The sequence below is a fragment of the Ochotona princeps genome, chromosome 26 (genome assembly GCF_030435755.1).
Source record: "Ochotona princeps isolate mOchPri1 chromosome 26, mOchPri1.hap1, whole genome shotgun sequence".
Classification (NCBI taxonomy): Eukaryota; Metazoa; Chordata; class Mammalia; order Lagomorpha; family Ochotonidae; genus Ochotona; species Ochotona princeps.
Window position 1 is genome coordinate 14,716,189 of NC_080857.1, and position 16,344 is coordinate 14,732,532.

General features: G+C 38.8%; 1 protein-coding gene across 6 annotated transcripts in view; it reads right to left on the reverse strand.

Annotated features, from left to right (window-relative positions):
• Positions 1-374: 374 nt before the first annotated feature.
• NRXN3 (neurexin 3) overlaps positions 375-16,344 on the reverse strand; it is a 1,344,948-nt gene continuing 1,328,978 nt past the window's right edge. For 4 of the 6 annotated variants that reach the window (XM_058655329.1, XM_058655328.1, XM_058655327.1 and 1 more), the window contains one exon: positions 375-2,961. In XM_058655329.1, the coding sequence (XP_058511312.1) occupies positions 2,033-2,961 (929 nt within the window). In that variant the 3' untranslated portion in view covers positions 375-2,032. The remainder of the gene's footprint in view (positions 2,962-16,344) is intronic. The other 2 variants (XM_058655331.1, XM_058655330.1) reach the window with 1 other exon arrangement.

Below are 16,344 nucleotides of genomic sequence, written 5' to 3' on the forward strand. Positions count from 1 at the left end.
AAAACCTCTTTAACACATTGAAATATCAGATAATGAGGAACATCTCTTCCATACACATTAGGAAACGCTATCACTGTTTAGATCACGCCTGTCTGCCCATGTATTGAAGATTTTTTTTCTCAGAGTCAAATATTCATGCAACTTACAAAGACCAGCAAGAGTAGATTTCTACATCTAATCAGCTGATTTTCATCTGTACAAAAGAAACTGTATCTGACCCTCCAGAGGACTCACTTCTCTGAGTGAATGCTTGTCTTGGTTTGTCTCTTGCTTTTTAGGTCGCTATGGCCACACAACCGGTTTATTTTTCTGTACATTGTTTCCTCTTTACACACAAAAAAGAAAAAAGAATAGACAGCTGGAATACAAACATACTGAAATAAACATAGAAAAAGGAAATAACAGTTCTTAAAGCAGTATATACATAGGTGGCTAAGGAATTATACCAGCAAAAATGTAGTAAAATATGTAAACAAAATCTGAGATTTTTTTTCATTAAATTCTCTGACAGTTAACTGTGACAGAACGAAAACTCACACTTTCTTCACATTTTTAGGTTTGCTTTTGTGTTGTTGTGTCATTTTCTTTGAAAACGACATTGTCGTTCCACTTCCAGACTTTAACAGATTCCCTGTATCAGTCATCCCATCAAACATACCATGATAAATATATCTCTATATATTCATTTATATATATATTATACTATTAAATTCCTTTTGTGTGTGTGTCACAGCAGCTTTATTCATTTATTTATTTGTTTTTAAAAAAGATGCACAAAGGGAGAAGTGAGCACATGGAAGTTAGGGAGTTCTCTGTGAGTATCAGGCTATAAAATTAAACCACAATGAAGACCATTGGATTGTTGGGGGTGGGGAAAGAACAATGTATTCTGTACTCTGTCATGAGATGTTCGGCTTGTGTGACCTTTTGCGGTTCCACCACAGGTTGAACTCCCCTATTGTCTGATTTTCCACAGACCTTGGTATTGTCTTGTTCAAATCAGTATTTACATGCACTTTGATCAGTTACAGATCCAGCCCACCCCCTTCCCCTTGCTAGGAAAAGCTGTTTTAAATTGTGGGGGCGCTCCCCTTGAATACAATTTGGCTGGCTTCATGGAAGGGAATAAGATTAAGCCAATAGCTTTGAGAAGAACCAGCCCTAAGCCCTCCTGTTGAGGGTCTGGGTGGCAAATTGTGGCATTAGATCCTGGGGGGACAGCTTTTTAAATCAATAGTATCATCCAACCCATGGTTTTTCCTATGTGTTCAACAAAGCATTTTACAGGAAACAAACAACAGATTATAGAGACACCACAACCTGATGTGTAGAGAGAATGTCACGGTAGCTTTTGAGTTCATATGGCAAATAGTCTCTCTGAGTTGCTTTTTTTTTCTTCTTCATTTTTAATAACATCCAGTCATTCAAAAAAAAAAATTAAAGAAACGAACAAACCCAAAAACCATTTTTTCCCCTCAGATCTTGAAAAGTTACACTCACACTAGCCAGAACCAGATAAAGGTTGTGTATAGTTTTTTTTTTTTAATTTCATTTTGTTGGAATTTTGTTATTTTTTTAAAATGTTTTAAATTGTTTATTTTTACATAATGAAACAGAAAGAGAAAACATGGTTACAGTCAAGCTTCACGAACATTACAGGCCCACTTGGAGTTATGGAACAAGTGGGCCAGGAAGTCTTGTACCTTTTGCAAAAGGTCCTGGTGAGAAGAAAGATTCCCGGTCCGGGAAAGCAGAGGAGCCACCGGCTTGCTCCAGGGCGCTAAGTGTGTGCAGGGCAGGATGAGCTGTCTCCGAGCTGCTGTGGTTGCACCGTCGCAGCCCTGGTTGCACTGGAGAGAGACATCTGTGAGTGCGTCCTGTGAAAAATGGTTTTCCCCACCAAAGTTATGGTATACCCCGTCTCCTAGTTAGCACAGTTGTGACACCTGTAAAAACTCATGGTCAAAATCCTTCACTTCTTGAGAGCGATACGCCGCTGTCGGGGAGGCAGCGCGCCTTGGTGTTGTGGCGGTTACACGTAATACTCCTTGTCCTTGTTTTTCTGTTTCTTGTGGCCGCTCTTGGAGCTCTGCTGCTTCTCCTTCATGAGCGTGCCGTTGCTCTGGGCCGAGTTGCTGATGTAGTTCCGCGTCTCGTCCACTTGATAGGACCCCTCGTCCCTGTTCCTGTACTTGTACATGGCGTACAGGAGGATGAGGATGCAGAGGGCGGCAGCAGCCACAATGCCGACGACCATCCCTGTTGTACTGCTCGACTCCCGGATCACCTCTGAGGCCCCCGGAACCCGTCTGATTCCCGGCTCCGTGGGGTTTGCTGTGGGCACATTACGGAACATGGGGGAAGTAATTAGTGGGTTCTTCAGTTTGGTGCTGTCTAGCTCATAGGCAGTGGGCAACGGAAGCAAGACTATGTCAGGCTGGGGTTTGAGATCACGGTTATTCATTTTGCCAGCTGGCAATTTGGGCACCATCCCAGACGAGGAGGAAGCTGTGAAGCGGATCAGCTCAGGGGATAAAGATGTGGTAGTAGTCCTACTAGTTTCGGAGACTTTGTTAGGTCTAAAGTCCTTGGATTCCCACTTGGGCGCATGTGCTTTGTAGCCACCTTCGAAGATTGAAGTGGAAAGACTCTTATCTGTTACCAAGGAGAAGGTGGTGTAAAAATCTTCATCATCAGTAGGGGGCAGGTTAGAGTCAAAGGTTTCCCCTGAGCCATACCCAGAAATCACCAAGCCATCATCATCATCACAACCATCGCTGCCTTGGTCCGACAGGCAAGGTAACCCCGCCTCAGAGGTCATGGACAGGGAATCTTTGGTGGTCTCAATAATGGTGAGGAGGGGGCGAAAGGTAGGGGGGAGAGTAATGGAAGGTGCATGAGTAGCAATAGGAGGGGTAGCTAAGGGGTCTTCTACAAGAAGAGGAATAACTAATTCACCTCCTGGGATTGAAAAGAAAAGAGAAAAAGAGAATTAGTACAGCCATCCACAATGATTCTCAAACACTTCCCATGAAGGCGATGCTTAGGTTACAGCTCAGAAACCCTCACCCAACAGCCTAGACCCATGTACGGTTATTTTGGGAGTAGCCTCATCAAGGCAGGCTAAGGGGTTGGTTAGAAGCCTCTTGCCAGTCAAACCAGACATCCTTAAATCTGGGGTTTTTGAAGATACTCTCAAGTAATTACTTAGATAGAATGCAAATACGTTCCCAGGATCAGCTTGGAGGATGATGACAGGTGATGGTGTTGTTGTAAACATTGGCTGGCTAGCAAACTTGTGTGGGTACATTCTCACATGTGTTAACTTAGGAAGTTAGTAATGGCCTTGCAGCATGTCTTTTTTCTTGGGAGTTTACTTAGCTTGCTCCCAGTGCATGGTCTTTATCACTGATAACAAGGTCAAGGATTTAAAGGGCATGCAATCTTCATTCACTGTAACCTGACAGACATTATGCGGAGTTAAAATGTTGCTCTAACAAACTCATTTTGACTATTATTTCCAGAAATTTCCCTCTGACTAAATGACATCTGGGCTCATGTTAGTGTATTATGTTTATGAATTGCTTTTTTTTTCTTGCTGTATGAAGTAAACGCTGAGGTGGAAGGTCAGTTTTCAACATACTCAATTTAGGTGGCTATGATTACTGTACATTTTAAATTCAAGATGAGTGTTTTAACATAGATTTTTTTTTTAACGGCAGTGGCAGGAATGTCTGTTTCCTCACCAACTCTCATCATTGCCTTGCAAATACGTGGAGAGTTAGGTCGGAAAGAAAGTTCAGGGTAGTTGGCTAAATCACCACTCCTTGCTAAGCAGAGATGGCCCAGTTACTCAGTGGTGGATGTTGCTCCCCTAACTGGCTAAGACTATGGTCTCTGATGTCAGCTAGCTGTCCAGGGCCTTATCTTTTCACAAAGCCTTTTTCCATGATACATCATGAAAAGTCACAGTTGAAGCCTTCTTATTACCTTTGTTTCATAAAAGTTTATTCTGACAAATAACCTTTTGCAGAGAGCCTGCTGTTTTACTTCCTCAGTTGGTCAACAAGTTGAGATTTGGCTTTGTTACTGAATGTTTTGTTGTTGTTGTCGTTGTTGACTACTGGGTCTCAAAGCACTCCGGTGGCTCCATGTCCTGTGCATTCCCCTTTGGTGATGACTGAGGTAATGGCCGGTGTCTGAGTTCATACCGTTTTGCATGTTTCATGCTATAGGATTTACAAATTAGAACTCTCACTAACTGGAGCAATTGTAGGAGCTGTAGTAGTATCAGATTTCAGGCATCTGAAGGACTTGCATGGGTACATTTAGTTCCAAATGAAGCTCCCTGGGACAGAAGGGTCATTATTATAAATGGGAATCATAGTAAAAAAAATATGTGGAATTATTTAGATAACTGTAATCCTAACCTCTGCTTAGGACAAGTGTGTGAGTTGGGATATGTAATTGATTTTGATATCAACTTAGTCTTTAAACAGTTGTAGTGTACTCCCAGCCCATCATATCTGTTTCTAGTCCTGTGAATTTACCCCTAGACTATAAAAATTGGAAATCATTGTCCGTTTTTTTTCTTATTTTGTTCTTATGTAAAATCTTATATAGGATTTACATTGTCAGATAATTTAAGGAAATCAGAAATGATTAAAAGTATATAAGAGGATTTGCATAGGTTATACACAAACCCTGTGCTGCTGGAGCCGGGCGTCTGGAACATCCGCTGACCTTGGTATCCACAAGGAACGTAGGCCCCTTCCTTCTGAGAAGACGATGCCAAGAAGCCCAACAAAGGCTATCAGTTGAGCAGGAAAGTGAGGGAAGTGTTTCTTCCACCATGAGATCCTTCCTTTGTGGGAGGCCACTGAAGACATTTCTTCGTGTGATTAAAAGTAATTACCCCCAAGACATGTTGGAGCACTGGTACTGTCTTTTTCACCTCCCCAAATAGGATGGCGCCTGTGAGCATATGTATGTCTGCGCTTACGAAAGTATTCATGGTACCCACATATCTAAAGTGATTAAGGGCTCTTGGCAGAGTGAGTCCAAACCTATAATCCAAAAAAACCCTAGTTTCCTCTGTCATCCTGAGACTTTTTCTTTAGTTTGGAATAACTAGCCACCTTCTGGAAAATTGACATTTTAAAATCACGAATATAAACACTTCTGACAGGACTGTGCTTTTCTTTAAACTAGAGAGATCACGAGGGATAGAAAAGGTCTATTTCAGTCCTGAACGCTGTCCTGCTTTTTTTAATTTTTTTTGCTGTATGAGTGTATTTATAGATATATAATTCATGCCTCTAGGGCTGATACCTAGCCAAGGGGCTCTCTTCCTTCAAAAAAGACAGTGTGTTAAAAATTTAATAGGACTCTTCTGAACTGTGTGAATGTCGTAGGTGATGGTGAATGCAGCAGGTCACTTAAAAAGGACAAGGGGACCAGCAGGAAGTTTCCATCTGGCTTCAACCTCTGCTTCTCTGGAAACAGTCTGAGAACTCACCAAAATACCAGCCAAACAATGAGGCTGAAAAGCGGGGCCTCGGGAAGGGGACACTATGCTCTAGCTCCTTGAATTTCTGTTACATATCTCTGGCCTTGACACCTCATCTGTTAATGTTTAGCTGTTTGGTACCCTAGTAATTATAGACTCAGGACACATAAACATCCTGAAGCTTATCACCAATAAATTTCTCTTCATCCACCATCAGAGAAATTTTGTCAAAGACAGACATGGGAAGTACCTGGGAAGAAGATAGAGAAAAATTCAAGTATTGCACAAGAGCTTTGCTTAACTCTTATGGGAATTTCTGCATAGGGCGTTTCTATCACCCTGCCTGCTTATGAGCTAATGATGTATATGAAACGGGTTTGATTTTAAAAAGTTTACTGCAGTTTTTACCCACTGCAGTACTAGGTGTGACGATTCAGACAACCCTGACAGAAATATACATTACAAGAAGACACGCCACCAAATGGAGATTTGCCATTTGCTGGGTAAGAGTTTACTTCTGAAATCCAACTCCAAGAAGTATGCATTCATCATAGGACTTTGCTCAAACTTCTTAATGCCCATTTCCAACCATCAGTGTCAATACGAAGCTAAATATGAAGCTAAATAATACATGTAAAGTCTTTAACATACACTTGGTGCTAATATTTCTAGAAGTATATGACTTCTAAACACTTGAGTTATTGGTCACTTTCTTCTGATCTTTTTTTTTCCCTATGCCAATCACTGGGTTTCTTTTATGTGTTGAGTTTGAAAGATGATTTCATGAAAAAAGCTTCAGTTAGAAAATAACTCTTCGCTAAATTGACCTGGGCGCTTTTTTTCCCACAGAAATTAAACTTTCTCATTTAATTAGGTAAAATGACATTCCATTTAAGAAACTTAGTTTTATTTCTCCAATGTTACCCAACATGTTTCAAACTCTGCAAATTTTGCAAACTGAGGTAGAGTGTCCATTTATTGAAAATGTTGATATGGAAACAGTCATTATTCAGTTAGCAACTGGATTTTTTTAACAGCTTCAAGTAACATTTATATCAATAATTAATATAAAAAGAGTGACTTATTTAATAAATGTATACTTCTGATCCAGTTTAGGTTTCTTGAAGTGTGCAAGGTATCACAAGTTCACATAACTTTTAAGTCAAGGCATGTCATGTTAGATTTATGCCCAATGGTGGTACCTACCTCGAACATTTTTTAAACAGAAGCTTAAACGTGAATATTGTCATAACTCTTCTTGCTAGAACCTTAAAAGCTTTGTAAAGCTTACCTGTTTAAATCCTTGAGAAAAATGGCAGCTATTAATGCAAAGGGAAAAGAGACAAAGCCAATGTGTTTTCTTTGTGTGTTAGTGTTGTGTTTTGCCAGTCATTTCTATATATTGGAAGGCATTGATATCTGAAAACAACACTTAGATCACCTGGGATTTCTGGTGTGTTTGTTCTCAGTAAAACTGATTGTGTATCCTGTGGTGATGGTGCTAGTACAATCCTGGGTAACCACACTACCACAGTCACTTGAGAGTACCTTATTTCCCCTTGGCTAAAGGAAAAATAAAATAAAGCACTAATGTCCCTGAATGCTTTCTAAAGAATTAAATAAGAAAGCAATTACCACTGATAATATCTGGAGCTAAGTCAACTCATTTTCATGTGGGGTACATGCCTTCCACCGGGTAACCAGGTTACTATTTCACTGTAGAGTCTAAGAACACTTTCAAGGCTTTACAATTTAGAGCAGAGGAAATCAGGCAGAGGCCAGGCTTTCTTTGGATAAAGGACTATTTTTCCACCCCTTTCCACCAACAGTAAATTCACTTAGATTATTTGGAGCAATTCAGCACAAAATACAACAAGTGAAAATTAAGCAAATGAAAACCAAAGAAACAAAATAATATGCTCTTCAAAATCATATAGTAGGAAATAAAATGAACTCGAAAGCTAAAATAAGCAAGGGAGGGTAGTCAGTAGGAATACAAATAGTGACAGAAAGGCATTCACAATATAAGAACAGGTAGAAAAGTAAAAGCAAATTCAAAAAAGCGATTGTTAGTAAGCAAAGAAAGAAATCATTTCCATATAGGCAAAGTAATTTAAAAGAATTACCGTATTGATTTTTAGTCAACTTACATCAACAAATTGCCCGCATGTTTTTTGGCATGAAAGAAAAATTTACAAAAGAAAGTTGTGTAAGAATGCTCTTGGACAAAATGAATTGCCACATTCTTGTAACTTGCTTTTTGTTGTTGCTGTTGTTGTCATTACTTAAAAAAAACTTTTGAACAAAATGTCTAATTTTTCAAATAGAATAATTTTACAACAGAGGATGATACAGGGAGGCGACAACACATACATCCACACCACATAACATGAAAAGAAAAAAAAATCTGCACTTCAGGAAAGTTAACTTTTGGGGGTTTGGAAGGTCATCAGTTGAAATGTAAAATAATTCTGGTCACTATGATTGAAAAATCAAACAAAAGCTATTTAACAATTTGCTTTAAAAATCAGTCTAAAAGGATTCAATGAATTTCTGCGTTATTGTAGATTTTCAGATATATAAATGTTTTGTCCTTTGACAAAGTTTAGACTTTCAAAGGGAATGGATGACGGCACATACATTTGACCGATGCTAAAGAAAGGGGGAACGTGGGAAGGGAGGATGCAGAGAGGGGAGGGTGTATCTATGAGTGTACTACACAGGAGATGAAGATGATGGGAGTGAATGTGTAAGTGAGTCGCCATGTCCATGTAAGGGCGGCACGGAGTGATCTAGCTGCATTAGAGCTTCTGGCTGTAAGGAAGGGATGGGCAATATACAAAAACAAATGAGCCTACACATGCCCATCGATGAAAATAAAGAACAGAACTCTAACACTGACAATCTCACACACCCTAAGCTGCAACTTCTTCAACATGCAATTACTCCAAATATCAAATAGCATTACAGTTGCATTCAATGTTTAAAGTCATACATTCATTTAAACGTTTGTTTTTTTATACTAAAAGTAGCCAAATAGATCAAATAATACTACTAATCATCATGATCCAAAGCAAAAACAAGGAGACTAGATAATAGGCATTCAAGTTGAACAACTTCACCTGCAGCCACACAGCCCCATCTTAGAGTGTGTATGTGTTGGGGAATTGGTTGGCGGAGGGTAGTTGGCAAACTTTACAGGTAATTGAAAGGGAATTCTGCATAGGGGGTGCCCATGCTGTGCTGCTAATGTCTTGACCACACAAAAATGGGATTGTGCACACGGCATTACACATTTTCCCCAAGCCACCCATGTCGTATGTAACTACTGTCATTGGAGAGATGTGGATGTGGGATTTCTACAGCTGAAGTTGTTCCACATTTAAAGAGGGAGTGGGGGAAATTGCAGAAAACAATTCATAAATTTTTTAAATTTTTGGATAAAATTAAATCTAAAGATCTAGCAGTGTAAAAGAAACACATTGATATTTCTTATATATAACTATACAAAAAGCAATTTTCAAACAGGGGAGGAAATTTTAAAAATTAAAGACAAAAGAACTTCACACACTTTCAGAGATGAACAACCAGACGCACACTCTGAAAAGGTACAGACAGAGCGGTCAGGGGACACGTTTCGTTGCTTCAATTTATCTGGCTTGTATATTCCCCTCTTGGTCTTAGTGACAATCAAAGCAAATTTTGAATTTGTTTCCAAAACAGTGATTTTTCTTTTTTTTTTTTAATAAAAAGGGCGTGCAGTCTGGATGTACGTCTTAAGTAGACATTGAAAAGGGACGGAAGTGGCTAGACTAGACAAATCAATTATCGATAGTCTATGCCCTTGAACTGGAGGCAGGTTAATTAAGTTAACACATGCTTAAAGTAAGTTGCATTTAGGGAAAGTGGGAAAACAGAACAACAGGCTAGGGTTTGGGGAAGGTCAGCACGAAAAAGCTACTTTGGGAGTAGGAAGAAAGTAGTGTGTTTGTTTCGTCATTCCAGTAGCAGTGAAGAGCATTTCAATTATGGGGGGAGAGAGAGAGAGAGAGAGAGTGTGTGTGTGTGTTAGTGGTTACCATACAGCCTGAAGTGACAGCTATTGAGGTAATGTTGTATATAAGTCTGCCAGTTGTAATTTAGAAAATGTATCCCATACCGCTTATGGCTTAGAAGGTTTATTTTTAAGAGATAGAGAAAATTATCATTAACGCTGCTCTATGGTGAATGTTGTTTCTGGGCTTTGCCCAAGTGATAAGTCATTTTGGTTGATAACATATAGTGCTAACCTGAGCTGTCAAAGTGGAGGAATAGCTAGTATTTTTTCAAAATAAGGACAATCTCCTTCTGCAAGTAGAGTGTATAATTACTGAAAATGGCAAAAAATCATAAAACGAATATGAATTACGCAGACTCTGTTAAATTCTGTGTCAGTCTCTCAGAGACCAACGTGGAAAACAAGATGCTTCAGCCAATCTACGTTAAGAAGGAAAAGTATGTGTTTGTGTGTGCATGTTTGTGTACTGAGAGGAAGACATTGTAAAAGAGGCATGGGGAAGGGAGTTTTAGAATTGACTTCAGCCCCTACTGGAAGAGACTGCTTGAGTTAAACTATTTTACATCCCTGTGAGAACATTAACGTTCAACCAAGGACTGGGAAACCCAGGTAGGCAAACCACAAGGGCAAGACACTTGAGAGCACCTGCTTCTGCAAGCCAATTTCAACTTCTCTGAAGAACTCATTTGGGTGATTGAGAAATAGAAGACGTTTCAAGAATGATTTTGAATTTTGCCCCTGCTGGGACGCCCCTTTTATTATTTTTATTTTGAAATAAGTGCAGTAATGTGTCCCCATGGTTCAGTCCGTACCAAGATTTTTAGTCTCTGGTTTAATAATGCTAATCATGATTCTGGGAACTTCACAAAGGGTAGCTAGACAGTTGCAGAAGAAAAACACTCCATCCATAATGACGGGACTGGGAAACCCTTGTTGCTATTTGCTTTGGTTTGTTTGCTTTTTTTTTTTTTGGCAACTACTTCTAAAATTAAATTTTATCATATGAGAAGAATCTGAGTGCTCATATGGTCTCACAATGCATCAGAATGGCTTCAATAGAACAAAGTTAGTTTTGATGACATAAGAGGCTTATCTAAATTGGTCTAACTTGGAGAATTATGCAGTAAGATATTCCCAAGGAAATGTTTTTAGGAAGATATTTAAGGTTTCTGCAGAAGCCCTATGTTGAAGTTGCTACAAGTAGGTCACACTTGTGTTCTGAAAATCACCATCTTAAACAACTGAGTATAACAAAATTAAAGGTTGTCATTTTTGCAAATTACATGTGTATTTTTAAACCCATGGAAGCAGTATTTTTGAATTAAGCCAACACAACCTGAATACAGTACACTGATGAGTCATTTTACAATATAAGTCATCCATTAGATAACATACATAAAGTTTTTTTTGGTCTCAAATATAAAGTCAAATTGCTAATAGGTCATAATCATATTAGTTTCATCTTTTAATTACACTTTTATTAACTTTATGGTTGTTTAGATAGTACTAGGAAGTAAGAATGCACTGGAATTTTGTTTGCCATTTGGAAAAAATTCAGCAATTTGATATGAAATAGCACGTTTCCCTACAATCAATTTTATCCCAGTACATCCTAATAGCCATGTCCAAAGTCGATCTTAAAAACATGAAATCCTATAAGTGGAATTACATTGTTCAAAATCCATCTTTAATACTTGTTTTGAAAGTTTAAGTTTCAGAGCTATTAAGCATGACAAATCCACAGACTTACTCAAGTTGCATGTTCAAGTGTTTGAGAGAAAGAGTTCTACTTGCTAGACATGGTTTTCAGTTGTACAGTAAGGTCCAAGAAGATAGCACAAATGAATTGTTTTGTGTAACAGTGTTACATTTCTCAGGGAAAATTTTGCCTGAGGATGGAAGAAGGAACCATAACACGGGTTAGTGTGGTACGGTGGAGAACAACAGGGAAGCTAAGAGACTTGAGAGAACACCTAACAAGGATTTTCAAGATTTGTGCAGGAGATGCCTGTCACTAGGGCAAAGCATACGAACACACTTGCATTGATTTCATGGGTTCCTGGGATGCAGGGAGGGATTCTTCAAAGAGCAGGTGTTTCACATACGCATCCTAATAGACTTGCAGTGAAAGCCGCACCTTTGGAACGTAGGGGTGACTGTTACCTGAGTTCCCAAGCAAGCTCACACTTCTGAGGGCACTTCAGTTTATGAACAGAAACAAGTGTGTTCTAGTGAAGAGCTTCAGAATCCATGCTATGCTTTTCCACACGATGAATGTTCAGTGAAACACTCATACCTCACCATCTCGTAACTTCTTCCCCAGGCAAGAGAAGGGACATAGTTTTAAATTAAAAAATGGTAATTTTCTTTCACTGATAGGCTGAGTAAGAAGTTCATTTTCTATCAGTTTCTCAGCTTGGTTTCCAGACCTAGTTAATAATAAGAGAGAAATTGCAATCTCAAGATGGAAAAGAGATACCAGGACACCATCAGCTCCTCTATTTAGAAGATGCATTTCTATCCACAGAATCGGTTTGCTCAATTCACTGTAATTGTGCAAATGTCAGAAGGCGGGTAAGAATGAGTAAAATATTTTAAAAGGCACTATTACATTTTAAACACTGGTAAAATAGTAGACTGTTTCAATCTGGAAGGACTTACAGGTTTTGTTCCCTAACGTTTCATAAGCTTTAGCTATGGCCTGCAATTGTATTTTATCATTGACATCCTTCTTTGTGTCCCTATTGTATCATAAAAAGAAATAATTTTCAGTTACACTGGATTTTTTTCTTTACCAACTAAACCTTAAAACATTATATTGTTTCCCCGTGAATTAGAATACTAACAATCATTCAAATGTATTGAATAAATGATCGGGTAAGTAAGCAAATAGATTTCTTGGCTTCTGCTTTACTCCCGTGCTATGCCAAAGTTTTTAAAAGGGCATTATAATTACGTATTGGCACAGTGCTACACTTTGTAACGAAACATGTCAGGCTGAAACCCACCATATCACACTGACCCTTGTGATGGTCCTCTCTTCCATCCTCAGGCAAAATTTCCCCTGAGAAATATAACATTGCTATGTAAAACAACACAGTCCTACCTGACAGTAGGTTTCATACAAAGTTCTGGTGTTTCTCATGTGCAGTTGCTTGTTGGGACAGCAAAGAGATTGGTTCATGCCCTTGAGTATGGTTTCAAAATATATCCTATGAAGTTGATACTATCTGGTCAAATAACCTACCTCACCAGGTAGGTTTGCACAATTAATGAGATTTTTGCATGTGAGAGGGCTTATCAATTCTAAAGGGCTCATCAAATCTTAGTTACTTTCATCTTGGAAGGTTACTAGCTGTCTCAGGTGCAACAGAGGAGGCTGAGTCCCAGACAACTGAAATCAGCTAGTTTCCACTGTGAGATCATTAGTGCATCTGCTCCAGCATCAACTGGACAGTAATAGCCTCCAGCCCAGACCTGTAACTAGACAGTCCTTATTACTACTTCCCAATACCTGTCTCCATCCCTAAGAACGGTAAAGGCTTAACAGCTGATCACTTCATCTTTTAATGGTGTTCTTTTAAAATACTTCTGAGCATAATTTTTATTAATAATGTTACTATGTTCTACTTGGGGTGGGTGGTTCTTAGACACATATCCGTGTGACTTTGCTTACTCTGTGATGAGAGAACAGACCTGGGGTGGAGCAGGTGGAATAGTTTCTACTGTCAACCTACCTCTGCCTCTCAATCTATGGAACCCGACTTCTCTAATTTACGAAACTATGAAGACGTAGCACTCTCTCATGAATTTGTGTCACATGTTAAAGTGTTTTGGAAGCTATATATATATACATAAACCTTCAACGTCAGATGTTATTAGCTGTATTCTTCTAGGTTAGTGCTGATGTGGTTATACTATCAAAGGGAAAGTTGGCAAAGGAGAAAAAATCTCAGTAAATCCTTTGGAAACAGATATGGACGTTAGAATTGTGGGATATGAGGAGGACATAAAAGGAAAAAAGACCAAGGTGTTACGTTAGTTCCTTGCTCCCAAAAGTGTTCATTTTTAACTAAGACACACAAAAAGGGAGATCTCTTTTGAACAAATTTCAGGGATTAATATTCCACCTTCATGTTTGCTGCTATTCAGATATTATTGCGAAAAAGCTTTTATTCACCAAGAGTAATAATAAGATCCTTGATGCATATGTTAAATACATATATGCTCTAAAATCTATCTCTTAGAGATCACACTCTTGGTTTTCAAAACCTGCTTGTTGTCTTGAATTACAAAGCAACAGTGCGCAACACTCGGAGTTCTGTTTTATGATGTGGAGGGAACTACAATAGCTATCTGTGCTGACTTAATTTCTTTAATCAACACATAATATCTTGATAAAGTAAACAGTCGTGTAGATAGGGGTAAACATTGTGAACACAGGAAATGTCCTGAAAGAGGTGTATACTGATTTCATATTTTTTTATATCAACACAAACTTAAATTTTAATTCCATTTTCCACCCACTTTTGAACTACTGTCATATAAATCAGTGAATATAATACACAGCATTTATGATGCAGGAACAAACCTGAAGATCAGGTACGACATGAGTGAGGACTGATGGCCCGATTGCATTCGGGCTGCTTGTTAAATGAGCAGATGTCAGGGGCTTTTGCCACAGGAGATAACTGTGAGATGATCGATACGTTAATTTGCTTCACTATAGTAACTGTCTTACTATTTATCTCATAACATCATTCTGTACACTTAACATATGCCCAATTTATTTCTTAAAAACCGTAAAATTTGTCACCTCAGGATTCTGCACATCAAAATTCTGCACCCTGATCCCTTGGGAATATCCACTGCAGTTCCTACCCTTCCCTCTTTCCCGAGGGCTCCCTCTGTCCGAAGTGTCTCTGACCATACTCTTCACTTGCTTTCCAGAAAAATGCCTTTCCTTGGCTGTTCACCTGACTGGTTCATTCAGGAAATTCAGGTCTTATCCACAATTCCATTGCTTAAGGAGCCTGCCTTGAGTTACCAGGAAAGCGGCAGTGTGCTAACAGAACATCCCCCAGGGATTAACTGCTGTGTTTATCAGCGGACTTATTCCCGTATTTGTTTATGCCCTCTGCACTGGAGCATTTTGCTCTAGGACAGCAGGGCCTTTGTCTTTGTTTCAGGCACAGACACATCGTGCAGAGAAGCACTCTGGGAGAAGGAATGGTGTCTGCAAGACACCCCCCTGGGGAGCCTTTCACTTTTCTTGAGCACACACCTCTGTAGTTCCTAGAATGGCACTGTGCACATTCAAGGCACTGACTACATGTTTTATAAACGTTTGAAGCAGCACATTCCCTATGTAGTTTTTCTCTCTTATGCTGTACTGTATACTAGATCTGATTTCTCTGAGTTCAAATACAAATTGGATTAATTTTTTTATCCACATCTGGTTTAGAGAATTCTGAAAAATGTATCAGTATTGAACTCATTATCCATTTCATAAGCTGGAACTGGAATGTATGTCAAAAGCCCAGACTATCCTTTGCTAGGGGTGAAATGGAATATGAAATTCCAGAAGTGCCAGACATTGATGATGATCTTGAGGCTGTGAGGGAAAAAGCCAAAGAAATTATTAATGGGGAGAATGGTAATGAGGACAGTGAAACTACACTTGTGTAACTTTTGCTTCTGTGGACCTATAGCTATAAACAACACAGCTGAGCAGCAATGGGACACTTACCCTGTACTGGTACCATGGCATTTCACGATGATGCTTACAGAGCAATACATTATTCATGCAGGTTTATTTCGCATCTGTTTTCAATATAAACATTGGCATTGTATCATTAAGACCAAATTTTTGACCATTGTATTCATGCTGACATTACTCTGGGTGCTAGTAGGTGGTAGCAGCTGGGCGTTTCAACCTATCTCATCTCTGCATGACCCTCCTGTTCCTCAAGATAGCTGTTGAAAATATCTGAGTTTGACGCCATCTTGTTACACATCTCTTCAACTCTTTCTGCATTCTCTAACTGCAAAGAATAGGCAGTGTTCATGAAATTAACACCACCAAGATAGTTAATGAAAATTAGTGCTACCGAACAAAAATGCAAAAGCTTACCCAGAATCTAGCACTTGGCATTGGGATAACATACTATGACTATACAGCTGTGATTACGTGTAATCTGAGCCTCAAACATCTGGTTTACTAGAGAAGACTAATTCAGAGATGCCTCTTTGGTTAAGATGCGTAACATAAACTTATTTCTAATTATAGTAAACTAAGCTATGTTTAGTAATTTTGAAAGCTCAATAAATATGGGTCTCCAGAATAAGTGCTTAAGAAAAATATACAAGATCAAAAAGAGTTGACATACCAATATCCTTTTAAATAGGAAGAGCAATCATGTGGCCCTATAAAGAAGTTGTAATTCCATAGTTAAAATAATTAGAATAAGATGGACACTGAAAGAAAACATCGTTATGATGGTTGTTCTCCCCAAGATACCATGCTAAATGCTTCAGATTTTTTACTCCCATATAATGATTCTATCTTACATATAGTGAGTTTAAGAAAGCAATGTAAGTAGGCAGTTAGAACTGTACCTAATGCTAACTGAGGTATCTTCAACAGTTGGTAGGAGAAGAGAATGATGTTGACTGGTGGCAGAAACAATACTGGTTAGGTACAGTGCTTGAGCCACTGTTTTCAAAACTACATTCGGTATGGGAGTGCCAGTTGGCATCCCAGATGTTCTTCCTATTT